Source organism: Ovis canadensis, chromosome 26 (assembly GCF_042477335.2).
Source record: "Ovis canadensis isolate MfBH-ARS-UI-01 breed Bighorn chromosome 26, ARS-UI_OviCan_v2, whole genome shotgun sequence".
NCBI classification, from domain to species: Eukaryota; Metazoa; Chordata; class Mammalia; order Artiodactyla; family Bovidae; genus Ovis; species Ovis canadensis.
The window spans coordinates 22,671,759-22,684,367 of NC_091270.1; the positions used below are offsets into that span (position 1 = coordinate 22,671,759).

General features: G+C 51.5%; 1 protein-coding gene and 1 long non-coding RNA gene across 3 annotated transcripts in view; one reads left to right on the plus strand and one right to left on the minus strand.

Moving 5' to 3' along the window:
- The window catches only part of LOC138430988 (beta-defensin 1-like), a 27,337-nt gene extending 14,983 nt beyond the window's left edge, over nt 1-12,354 (plus strand). Inside the window, exon 2 of the mRNA XM_069573112.1 lies at nt 12,099-12,354. Coding sequence (XP_069429213.1) covers nt 12,099-12,247 — 149 coding nt within the window. The 3' untranslated portion in view covers nt 12,248-12,354. The remainder of the gene's footprint in view (nt 1-12,098) is intronic.
- Nucleotides 1,662-5,793, minus strand: LOC138430989 (uncharacterized). Of its 2 annotated transcripts, none has more exons than XR_011253479.1 (4): nt 5,499-5,793; nt 5,258-5,426; nt 2,804-2,933; nt 1,662-2,733 (listed from the first exon to the last, which is right to left on the minus strand). It is a non-coding gene; the product is annotated as an uncharacterized lncRNA (long non-coding RNA). The 2 variants fall into 2 exon arrangements; XR_011253478.1 differs by lacking the exons at nt 5,258-5,426; nt 5,499-5,793 and adding exons at nt 4,119-4,334; nt 5,112-5,224 and having other exon boundaries at nt 1,662-2,701.
- Nucleotides 12,355-12,609: the final 255 nt, after the last annotated feature.

The following is a 12,609-nucleotide window of genomic DNA, read 5'->3' on the forward strand; positions in this document are numbered from 1 at the left end:
ACATATATATTCAAATAACAAGAATTTGGTCGCTTTTCCATCTCTGTCTACGAATAAGCAACACATAATATGAGGGCTGTCAGGCCCAGCAAGGTGTTCCTTATGCTCAGGCATAACGTCTGGCACAGGCAGACATTGTGATACTTGTTAAATAAGGAGAAAAAGGTTTGGCTCAGAGCCAGGGCACTGACTGTGGGCGTGTGATGATTCACAGAGGAGCCAGCACCCAGGGTTAGTACCCACCCTGGCCTTCCATGGGCTCAGTAAACGGGGAGGCGGGTGTGTGGGGACAGGGTGCTGGGGGCAGTGCGCCCCCTTTTCTCCTGCTAAGACAGCTGCTCCATTATCTTTCTGACACATTCACTGTCGATGCTGTTAAAAGATAAAACCTGCTTTAGTTCTGAGCACTTTGCAAGGAAGTCGGATGGTGAAATCTGCAGGTGGATCTGGGTGGGGGCGGGGGGCCTGTGGGTGGGCCAGGACGACCTGCCTCCCATCCTGACTCCCCCACAGGGCCCTCCCCTATCCAGTAGCCAAACTGGAGGCCCAGTGAGTCCACAACTTTAGAGCAAACGCTGCCTTCACTTTGCCAGCCCGGCGGGAAGTCTGGAGGCCACAAGGCCTGCAGGAAGCTCTTCCTTCTGTGCACAGAGCACACGGTGTTGCCTGAGTCTTTTTCGTGTTGAAAGACAGATTCCAGGGAATTCCTTGGTATCCGGTGGTTAGGACTCGGTGCTTTCACTGCCAAGGCAAGGGTTCTGCCCCTGGTCAGGGAATTACAATCCTTCAAAGCTGTGCAGCACAGCCCAAAATAAAAGACAGATTCTAGAGTTTCACTGCTGGCAATTTTCAAGCAGGAGCTATTTCGTGACGGTGTCCCTGGTGATTCTGATGGGCTGCCTCGTTTGGAAACTGGCCCCTAAAAAACCCCATAGAATTCACCACCTTCTTTTGCAAGATGGGAATGTGAGGATGGCAGGTGGCCTGGGACACGTGAGGTCATCCACACCCAGTGGCGCCTGAGCCCTGATTCAGGAGGCCCCCTCCTCTTCATCCAGGAGGTGTGATCAACACCTGACGCAAACAACTCCTGCCTCCGGGAAGTGGCCGGCCACGCGGCCCGTGAGGTGGACGTGCCCTGGAGACCAGCAGGCAAGGACGGGACCCAGCCGGCTGTGGCCAAGGTCAGGCGCCAGGGAGAAAACGGGCAAGTGCCACCCCTGACCACCATGTGAGCCCCATTAACCGAATAACCAGGATGCAAACCTGCCGCGGGAACACGGAGGGTTTCTCCCCGGCCTGTCCCTCCAAACCCCTGCCCCTCTCACAAAGACTGCTTCCAGCTGGTGACTCTCTGTGAGTCTCCGGGCTCTCCCCTGCGATTCCATATATGGATGTGCACACATGTAGATCTCCTTTTTCTTTTACCCCACACAAATGTGCTTAAAACTGAAGTTTCTCCCTGAATAGACCCTGACCCGAGCTTTCTCAGGCAGAGTGTTAAAGATCGCCGCCCCTTGGAATGCAGTGAGGGATGCAGGCCCTCCTAACGCATCCCCAAACTATAAACAAGGCCTTGAGTCTGTTTTCAGACACAGCAGAGCGGAGTGGAAATAGCTACCGTGGACCACGTGAAGAGGTAAACCAAGGCGAGCTCAAAATTGTCGAAAAGATGAGTTTATTCAGGAACAGCCATAATAGCATCAGGGCACACAAACTGTAGAAGCCGTAAGTAGGTCAGTAAAAGGTGTGGGGTAGGTGATGTTTATGGCCAGGAAATGTAAAGAAGGGAAAGTCCAGTTAGTCTATTAAAATAAAAATCAATTGAAAGAAGTGCAGAGACCAGGCCTGAAAGTTCTTGAGCAGACAAAACCAGCCCAGGCAGGCAAACAAAGCTCAGATGAGCCTAACCCAGGTCGTTTCTTTTTCTCACCTCTGGAACCATAAGCAAACCTTCCAAGGCTGATATGAGGCAACCTATGACCAAGGCCCTCTCATTTAAGAAAACTGTAATATTATCACTTTTCTGTAAACCAGGCATTTACAGAAACTCTGTTTCTAGTCCTGAAGTTTTATTTTTCTGAGGGCATGTGCATGAGATTTTCCATTTTATATTTTCCGGTTCCATTTCAGATTGAAATCCTTTGACAAACATGGGCTGTGGCATCTAGAGAAGGGCCATCGCTGGGGTGCCAAGAGTTTGGGGAGCTCTCAGGAGTGGAATCCAGGGAGTTCTGGGGTCCTAGGAGACAGAGAGTTAACCAAGGGGCAGACACATGTATTAGTCAGGATGGCTGCTGTAACAAAACACACAGGATGGGAGCTTGAAGGGCAGAAGCTCTCGTCTCGTGGTTCTGGAGGCAACTTTCTCACCATGTGCTCGTGTGGCAAAGAGAGCAGTGAAGCTCTTCCTCTGCTTATAAGACTACAGGGATGGGGCCGTGTGACTTCTTTCAGCCTTAATTACCTCCTTAAAGGCCCCACCTCCAAACACAGGGCTTCAACATGGGCAACTGGGGGACACCATTCAGTCCATGGCAGCACTCATTTCATTCATTTCCTCCAGCAACTGGTCATCTATACCGACACCAGACCCTCCTGGGAGGGGAGATGATGGGGGTCTCCATGCAGTCTCCATGCGCCAGACCTCACTGATGTCGGGGGAAGCAGCCAGCATGCCAAGAACTCGACAGGAAGGAGGCTGTAAAAGGGGCAGCCCAGAAGTAACAGCCACTTTTAGGAAGAGGAGAGGTCAGGGATGACTTCTCAGAGCAGGTGGCTGGGAAACAAGAGAGAGGCTCACCCACAGGTGCCGCCAGCCCTGCTGCGGTGCTCAGCACATGGTGGTTATGTCATGAATATCGTTGAAATGCAGTCCACTCCGTCTCTGCTGCAGAGCGCTCCACGCTCAGTAGGCGCGCAGGGCCCGTGGGCTGTCAGTGAAAGTGGCTGTTCTTACTCTCAGGAGCGCCGCACACAGGTGCACCCCAGTCCCTCCCCTGATCCGTGTAAACACCCCAAATGCCAGCTGTGCCGACATGACGGGCTCTGTCTGAATCTCCCCGGTTCACAGATGGGACAGCTCCAGCCAAGAGGTTGTCCCGGCCGCGGTGCCAGGCCCGGTGGCTCCACAGAGAAAGTGGGAGGCTGGCGCCCTGCCGCTGACCAGGAAGGGAACCGCGGGCTGGAGGCACAAGTCCGCTTCCTTCTCATCCAGTCGCCTCCCCTACTCTTTACTCTCCCAGCTCTCCACCTTCAGTTACATTCTGGGCTTACATTCTGCATCTCTCTGAAACCCAAACCGAGACACTCCTTCCGCGGAAATGTTTATGCAACTCACCACCATTTCCCGGAATCACCTCCTCCTCCTGGTGATGCTACCTTGGTCTGGGGCATCACCTTTTACTTAGATGGAGCCAGGAATCTAGCTCAATCTGTGTCCCGTGTCTGGGGGCACTTTTCCTTCTTAACATCCCTTGAATCCATGTCTCCTTTCTTCCCCCTTCACAACCTTAGTTAAGACCCTCATTGCTCCACCAGCTCCTCCCTTGGCCTCCCAAGTCCAGTCTTGCCTTTCTCCACACACACTTCCCTGAGGTGGTTTCTAAAATGGCAACTGGCTTGTGTATTTCTCCTGACTGAAATATTCCGAGATCTCCCTATTGCCTAAGGAGGAAGCAAAGCCAAACACACACACTCCCTCAGATCGCAGCCTTGTTCCCTCGCTTGCTGCCAATCAAAGCACCTATCCAGTGCCATGGCAACGGCCTGTCTGCTCTTCCATCTCCTCAGCTAGACTTTTGCAGGAAACCAACATAAATCTTGTTTCCTCACTGCACCCCAAGACCCTAACCATCACCCAGCGCACAACAGGAACCAAACATACACACTTGAATCAGTGAGTGAAAGGATAAATGTTTGAATATGATGAACTGTCTGTCCCTTCCCCTAAATTTTGCTGTGCACTTAAAACTGCTCCAAAAAATTTGTCTTGACCAAAAAAAAAAAAAAAAGTTTAATTGACAGAAGAAGCTCATAGATTATAAAAGATTTGAGAGATATTTTGATTTAAAAAAAGCAACACCAGCCAGAAACTAGAAAGACTAGTATTAGTCAACCTTGGGCCAGAAGAAAATTCCATTCCTAACGGTTGGAGGAAAGGCAACAGCCAGGCTTTTGTGAGGGACAAGGGTGAAGTCCGGGGCACCGCGTGGAGAGCGCAACTCAGCTAAAGTGGCCCCTGGGCCACCTCTCCGGGTCCCGGGCCTCTGGCGGGAGGGGTTCCAGCGTGCACTCCCGTCCCAGGAACTCCATCTGAGCAGCTCCGCGGGGACCTAGGACAGAGCAGAGGGGAGGAGCCGCCTCCAGGCCTGCAGGCCCAGCGCCGGATTTAGCTACAGCCTGAGGGAGACGGGCGTCCACGTGACTCCCCGACGACTCAGGGCTTGACATGAAAGGTTGTTTATTAGAATCTCTCCCTGGCGTTGGAGGCCGCCCTTCACGTCGATGTGTGCGGTTGTGCAATCCTCCAGCCCATAAAGGCGGTGACCCTGCCGCCTCTGGAGCCTTTGGAGCCCGGCCTCCCCTGAGCCTCCCTCCTTGGGGCTCCGGCCACCTGCCGCCACCATGAGGGTCCTCCGCCTGCTGCTGCTGGCCCTCGGCCTGCTCCTCTCCCAGCTGGGCCCAGGTGAGCTGGGACCCTGCAGCGCCTGGGGCTGGAACTCGGGGCCGCGTCTGAGGTTGGCCGCCTCTGCAACCTGAGCCCGGGGCAGCAGGAAGGCCTCTCCGGGGCAGAGCGGCCTGTCGGGGGCAGATGGCGCGGGGCGGTCCGACCGAGGGGTCCAGGCCATCCCGAGTGCGAGGAGTGCACCCGCCTGCCTAGAGCCTCCCCGGGCTAGTTCTCCCAGGAGCCTGAGGGCAGCTGAGCGGCAGGAGGGCCGGACTCCAGTCTCTCTCTCATCTCTCCCTCAGGGCTCCCTTCCTTCTGCCCTTGGCGGGGATGTCAGGTGGCAGGCAGCCCCCACACCCCCAGCCCTGTCTCTGTCTTGGGCATCCAGAAAGTATCCTCTGTGAAGGGGACCTCTACCCCCATCTGCAAGATGCCCCCTTACCCCCGAGAGGCGCAGCGTCCCAGCCAGCCCAGAGGTGCACCCCGTCTCTCACCAGGGCCCGGGGCGGGTCCTCCCAGCTGTTCTCCTGCAAGCAGGTGCCACCTGCCCTGCCCACAAGACCAGTTCCGCCAGAGTCTTTAACTCACCCGTGTGCAGGCACTCAGGGATCCACCTTCCTTGAGAAATCCGCTCACATCCTCCAGGGTGGCCCATTCCCCAGTGCACCACAGGGGAGCTCTGTGTCAGGCCAGGGGATGCCAGTTCCTCGGGGTCAAAGCAGCAATGCCCCTGGTGTAAGAGAAGGCGAGCCCCTGCCTGCCAGAAGAGTCAAGAACACAGTTTATCCCAGCCCCGCCACTCACTCCCAGGTCATCCCCAGCAAGTCACCTCTTCTGGCTTTTAGTTTCCTAGTTGGCAGAGTGAGTGGGCTGCGGCAGAGGGCTCTAAGAGCGTTAGGCTCCGGAATTCTCTGCAAGCCCCGCTATGCTTTCCTCCAGGGCAGCACGTCATTGTGCATTTGGGCCTCATTTACTCCAGGGGTTCCTCAGGGCTCCCCTCGGACAGCTGGGTTCCGAAGTATTCCAATGCAGAGCTTTAATGTTTCCAGTCGGGACCCTTAAGGGAGGCAGAGAAATCCATGCAGCGTCCTGCTGTTATCGTACTCATCTCACAGCACGTGTGTTCATGAGCAGCCGTGCAAAGCCTCTTACCACAGCTCAGTTCACACTCAGAATGTTTGAAAGCCACTATATTAACATGAAGAGTTGTTTTCAGTCTGTGACATCTAAGTAGGATTACAAGCATCTCATCCAAAGCCTCGAAAAAGAGTGTTCCCGGGGGCACGCAGGAGGAACTGAACTTACTAGTCACTTCTTACAGAAATGGCAGCTGATATGATGGAGGGCCCAGCGTAAACTGGACCGGCTTAGATACTGCCCTTGAATGAAAGGCAAGCCCTGTCTGCACAGAAGCAGCAGTAAAGAGGGCCTCAGGATGGGGCCCCTCAGGACTGCTCACTGAGCCCAACTCCTCTTCTAGAAGGGGCGGAGTGGGGTCCTCCCCACCTCTGGGCTGGAGCTAGGGGGTGCCTGAGCTGCAGGGTCCCTGCAGGTTGAGCACCCTCTCTGAGCCCTGAGATGCTCACACCTGGAAAGGGACTGCAGGGAAGGCAAGCGCGACACCATTTTTTCTGGGGAATGTAGAAACGTCTGGAGGGGAGGAAGAGCCCAGGTGTTTCCTGCATCAGAACACACCGGGGTCCCCAGCCTGTTCCCAGGGTCGAGGTTCCCTGCGCACAGGCGCCAGCTGGGTTGCTTCCGCTCCTTGTGGTTGCGTCCTCGTTGCTGTGTGCTGGTTGTTGCAGCTGCAGCAGCCGCCCCTGCAATACCCACCCTGCCAGCAGGCTGCCCCGACGCTGGAGGCCTGGGGCTAGTGCAGGGAGGGAGGCGGCACTGCTCAGCCACCCTGAACCCCTGCAGGGTCAGTTCACTCCTTTTCTGGAAGAGCCCTCAGACCGGGTCATTTCACAGGTGAGGAGTCGAGGCCCGTGAGGCCCCGGGGAACCAGCGCTTTGTGGTCACTGCAGGAGATCCTAAGACTTGGTGTTGAGCAGTTTTCCTCCCGATCAGAGAAAAAGGCCTGTGTCGCCCACTGTTAGCTTACACAGGTGGTCTTTGTGTGAACATGGAATGTCACAGTGGCAAGGCCACCCAGGTCCCTGCAGAAGCTGGAGGCCAGCAGAGGTGCTGAGAAAGGCTGAGGCTGTGTCCTCGCTGTTCAAGGAGTATCCAGGGAAGAGCTGCTGCAGGCAGGCATTGCCCCAGGATGAGGGGCCATGTCAGGGAGCAGCCCCGGAATCCGTGGCCGCACATTTGAGAAGCAGAGCACAAGCAAACCGATTACAGAATTGCTTAGCTAATGAGAGCTGTGCTGTGAAATGCTGTTAAGGGCACAGTGCCAGGGGAACACATGACGATGAGAGCGGACGGGGTCTCGAGGGGCCGGAAAGGCTTTGCTGAGGAAGCTGAGAAGTGAGGGAATGATGAAAGTCATTTTTGAGTTCATGGAATTTTCAAAATAATATTTCTTTTAACTCTCTCCCAATTAAAAGTCGGGATATGTCACACAAAAAAATCAGATTTTTAACTTCTTTAAAAAGTTTAAAATTTTTATTTAATGTTTAATTTTATATTGGAGTATACTTGATTAAAAATGTGTCATGTTCAAGGGTACAGCAACATAATTCAGTTGTACATATACGTGTATCTACTCTTTTTTCAAAATCTTTTCCAGTTTAGCTTGTTACATAATATTGAGCAGAGTTCCCTGTGCTATTCGGTAGGTCCTTTTGGTTGCGTTGTCAGTGGCTTCAGTCAAAGTCTGTCTCTGCGACTCCATGGAGTGTAGCCCGCCAGGCTCCTCTGTCCATGGGATTCTCCAGGCAAGAATACTGGAGTGGGTTGCCATGCTCCCCTCCAGGGGATCTTGACCCAGGGGTTGAACCCAGGTTTCCTGTGCCTCCTGTATTGCAGGCAGATCCTTTACGTGCTGAGCCACCAGGGAAGCCCTTTTGGTTATCCACATCAAATACAGCAGTGTGTACGTGTTCTCTTCTCTTAAGGACGCAGCACATGTGGCAGATTCCTGCCTGGCAACAGTGAGCTGCGCTAAAGAGTGCCACTGCCGCCACACAGGATGCGCTCCTCAGGACGCCGCAGACCCCAGCAGTCCCTACTGCCCCCCTCAGCCCATTTCACAGAGCTGTGTTATCTGCCTGGCTGAGGTGGGAATCTGGATTTTCAGCCCCAACTTAACTAAACCAGTGAAAGTGAAACTGTCATTTTTGGCCGGGGGTGTTTCTGAAGAGCTCTGGTACTAAAGTTCTTTATATCTCAGCCCAGAAAAGAATTCAATGAGAGGCAAAGTGAAGAAGTGATTTATTAGGATACGACATTTGTGAGGTATGAAAGTGGGCAGGCAATGGGGTGCTGCACCTCAAAACCTTACTGGCTTCTTTTATAAACAATGGAAAAGTAAGGGGGGGGGGAAGAACTTCTTCAACTTTCTTAGGTGGACATCATGCTTCCAACATTGCTCCTCCTCCAGGTTGAGCAGGGGCGTTTTCTCGTCCCTTCCTGCTCAAGCTAGGTCCACAAATTAGCTTTATCATGTGTGCAGAGAGCATGTCCTGAGCTCACTGACTTGCTGAGCTCACTGGGCAGGCTGTGGGTCCCTGCCATCATTGTTTTGCTGCTTTGAGGCTTGCCTCGTGACTCTGTTGCACGGTTTTGTTGCTAAGCAAGCCTGCTGGGTTTTGCGGTTAAGCAAACCTGCTCTCTCCAGTGATCATTAACTTACAGGGGTCTCCCATATTTTTCTACTTGCAACCCCCTAGTGGGATTAACTATTTCATCACCGATTTTGTCTCTTCACTCGGCCTCTATCAAATGAGAGAGGGGAAGGACAAGCCACATGGGAAGGAGAGCTGGTATGAAAGCCCAGTAGGTAGGCGAGCTGCTCAGTCGTGTCCAACTCTTTGTGACCCCATGGACTGTAGCCTGCCAGGCTCCTCCATCCATAGGATTTCCCAGGCAAGAATACTGGAGTAGGGTGCCATTTCCTTCTCCAGGGGATCTTCCCCCACCCAGGGGGAAGCCTAGTCTCCTACATTGCAGGCAGACTCTTTACCATCTAAGCAACCAGGGGATCCCCTTGAAAGCCCAGACGTCCAGATAAATTAAAACAACAACAACAAACAGAGCTCTCACTCTCACTCTAGTCCTCCCAGCTCCGCTGTGGGGAGGAAGAATCATCACCCCCATTCTGTGGCTTAATAACTTGGCTACAGTCACATGATTGGTAACAGACTGAGCAGGGACTCAAACCCAGGCCATCAGCTCCAACACTGCACAAAGCGTCCTGGGACCAGGGTGAGGGGTCAGGAGAGGGGCCAGGGATGTAGGGAAGCACAGGTCAGTCAGGCCTGAGGCAGCAGGAGACCCCATCTGTGTTCAGGTGGGCCCCAGAGGCTTTCAAACCAGAGAGTCACAGAATCAAACATGGCTTCTTCTTCTTGGTGAGGATCTACTTGTTCATTTTGGCTGTGCTGGGTCTTCGCTGATGTGAGGACCTTCTCTAGTTCTGCAGCGCGGCTGCTCGTTGCTGCGTGTGCAGGCTTCTTGCTGTGGTGGCTTCTCTTGTTGGGGATGAGCACGGGCTTTCTGGAATGTGGGCTTCGGTAGCTGCGGATCCCACGCTCCAGAGCACAGGCTCAGGAGTGTGGCACGTGGGGCTCAGCTGCTCTGAGGCATGTGGGGTCTTCCTGGGCTGGGGATCAAACCCATGTCCCTTGCATTGCAATGCAGATTCTTAACCACTGGACCACCAGGGGTGCCCCAGACATGGCTCCTGCAAGTGATTGGTCTCCTGGGTGTGGAGGCTGGTCGGAGGAGAGGCCCTGTAATCTGAAGCAGTCTTTATATATTCTACATAGCAGCTGTGTCAGTTGTAAGCATGGCAAATATCTTCCCTCACCCTGTGCCTTAGTTTTTCACTCTCTGAATTTTCCACGTTATTTTAAGGTGGTTAAGCGTGTCATATTTTTTCCTTTAGGGTTAGTACTTTGATGCCTTAAGAAATCTTCTTCTAGCCCAAAGGCATGAAGAGTGTTCAGTGTGTCTTCTGAGGGCTTATTGATTTTCCTTTTACACCTAGGTTTATAACCATCTGGCAGTGATTTTTAATGTGCAGGTGTGGTGTGACTAACGGTAAAAGGTTTATTTTTTCCATTATGAATATTTAATTGTTCCAGAACCAAGCACGGAGGAGACCATTTCCTCCCCTCTTATGCTGAGCGACTGTTGTTCAACTCTCAGTGTCTGCAGGGACCTCCTCGGGCGTCTCCCGCTATTCTATTTGTGTATTTGTCTGCCCTAGTCCACTGGTAGGTTTGTATCCTCACCATCTGGTCTAATTACAGTGGCTCTATAATTAGTCTCAAAATCCAGTAAAGCAAGTTCTCCTGCCTTCTTTGCTAAGACTGCCTTAGCTATTCTTGGTCCTTTGAATTGCCACAAAAATTTTAAAATCAGCTCATCAAGTGTCGCTGAAAGAATCTCCTGGGATTTTCATGGCTTTGGGCTAGCACTGCAGCTTAATTGGGGGAAAATTAACATTTTAAAAATAATTAATCCTCCAGTGCTTAAGCATAGCATTTCTACTTATTTAGGGCCTCTTTAAATTACAAAAAAAAGTTTACTATATTCTTTACAGATAGAGATATTGCACATTATTTTTTAGATTTGTAACCAGGCATGTTTTATGCTCTTCTATAAGGTATTTTTGTTTCTTTTTTTTCCTGTTGATTGCAGAATTAAAATAATTTTTTTTCATTTTGTATAGTGATCTCATGGACAGCAAATTTGCTAAGCTTTCCCATTAATTCCTTTTAGACTGCCTACGTCTAATCATAATATCTGCAAATAGAGACAGTTTTATGTCTTTTGTGCAACGCTTGTACCTTTTGTTTCTTTCTTCTTTGTCTCATCCCCCTGGCTAGCACCTCAGGCACAGTGCGGGGTGATAATGAAACGGCAGCAATGCTCGTCTGATTGCCAGTCTCGTGGGATGTTTCCAGTGCTCGACCATTAAGTGTACACTGTGCTGCAGGCTTCTGTAAGCACTCTGTATCAGGTTAAGGAAGTTTCCTCCAGTTCCTTATTTGGTAGGAGTTCTTTCTTTTTTTTAATCATGAATCAATGTTGAATTTTTTCCAATATTTTTCTGCATCTTTTAACATAATATAACCATTGGCTGATTAGATAATGAGAACATTTAATCTCAATTCCTCTGTCAGTTAGTTAAGAAAAAGTGATACATTTCTTGGAGAATTAAATGCAGCCATAATGGGATGGATATGTACACACTGCTATATATAAAATGGTATATATAAATGCTATATGTCCAACAAGGATGTATTGTATAGCACATGGAACTCTGCCTAATGTTACTCGCCAGCCTGAATGGGAGGAGCATTTGGGGGAGAATGGATACATGTATATCCAAAAGTGTGTCCCTTTGCTGTCCAGTGTTGGAGAAGACTCTTGAGGGTCCCTTGGACTGCAAGGAGATCCAACCAGTCCATTCTGAAGGAGATCAACCCTGGGATTTCCTTGGAAGGAATGATGCTAAAGCTGAAGCTCCAGTACTTGGGCCACCTCATTCGAAGAGTTGACTCGTTGGAAAAGACTCTGATGCTGGGAAAGACTGGGGGCAGGAGGAGAAGGGGACGACAGAGGATGAGAACACAGACGACAGATGGATGGCATCACCGACTCGATGGACTTGAGTCTGAGTGAACTCCGGGAGTTGGTGATGGACAGGGAGGCCTGGGGTGCTGGGATTCATGCGGTCGCAAACAGTCAGACACAACTGAGCGACTGAACTGAACTGAACTGAAATTATCACAACATTGTTAATCAGCTATACTCCAATATAAAATCAAAAGTTTAAATTAAAAAAAAGTAACCATAAAAGTGCTATTTCCCCACCAAACGAAAAATGACCAGCCTCAGAATCTTGAAAACGAATGAGATCACATAATCTAGTCTCCTTAGTTTTGAGAACTGGGGTTCAGAATGTTAGGGTGCTTTGCTAAAAATCACACCCTCACTCTAGAATAAGGAACGCAACCAGAGCACTCTGATGAGATATGTTGCTATTCCCTTTGGGCCCTATAATGCACTGAAGCTTCAAAGATAATGCCAAAAATGAGGGCTCGCTAAGGGTGGAGACACCAACCCACCAGCATTGAGGGGGCTCTTCAGGTGCCGTGTTTCACGAGCAGCTCCACAGGTCAGCTTGGTGTGAAGCTCTTGCAAGGGAAACCCCTGTGATGTGCTTTGCAAAGGGCTGTCTGTCCTGCTTTCCCCTGAAATCCCTGTGGCCGCAGGCCAGGAGTCTGACACGGTTGCTTTTCCCTTGTCTCAGGTGCCGGCCAGCTTACGGCTCTCGGCCAGCGGTCTGACAGCTACATATGTGCCAGGAAAGGGGGGACCTGCAACCTATCGCCCTGCCCCCTCTACAACAGGATTGAAGGCACCTGCTACAAGGGCAAAGCCAAGTGCTGCATCCGTTGACTCTGAGCTGGGAGCGATGGCAGAGGGGACTCGGGAGCCATGTGAAGTCTTTGTAACCATTGTTTTAATAAAAGGATTTTGTGAGGCATACGTCCTTGAGACCAGAATGAGTCTTGTGTCTCCTTTGGGAAGATATTAAGAAAGTCTGAAGTTTGAAAGGGCAGACAGGCTAGGCAGCAAAGCCCACCGAGTACGGGACTGGGGGATGCTGACGAGGCCGTGAGCCGTGCCACCTCCACTTTGATTTATCACCAGATCTACAGGTGAGTGATGCGGGGGGTCCAGGTGAGACCAAGAGCACGTGATAAATGACCCAGCCTCAGGCCCCCCTCATTCGTAGCAGAAGCTCATCCCAGACCCAG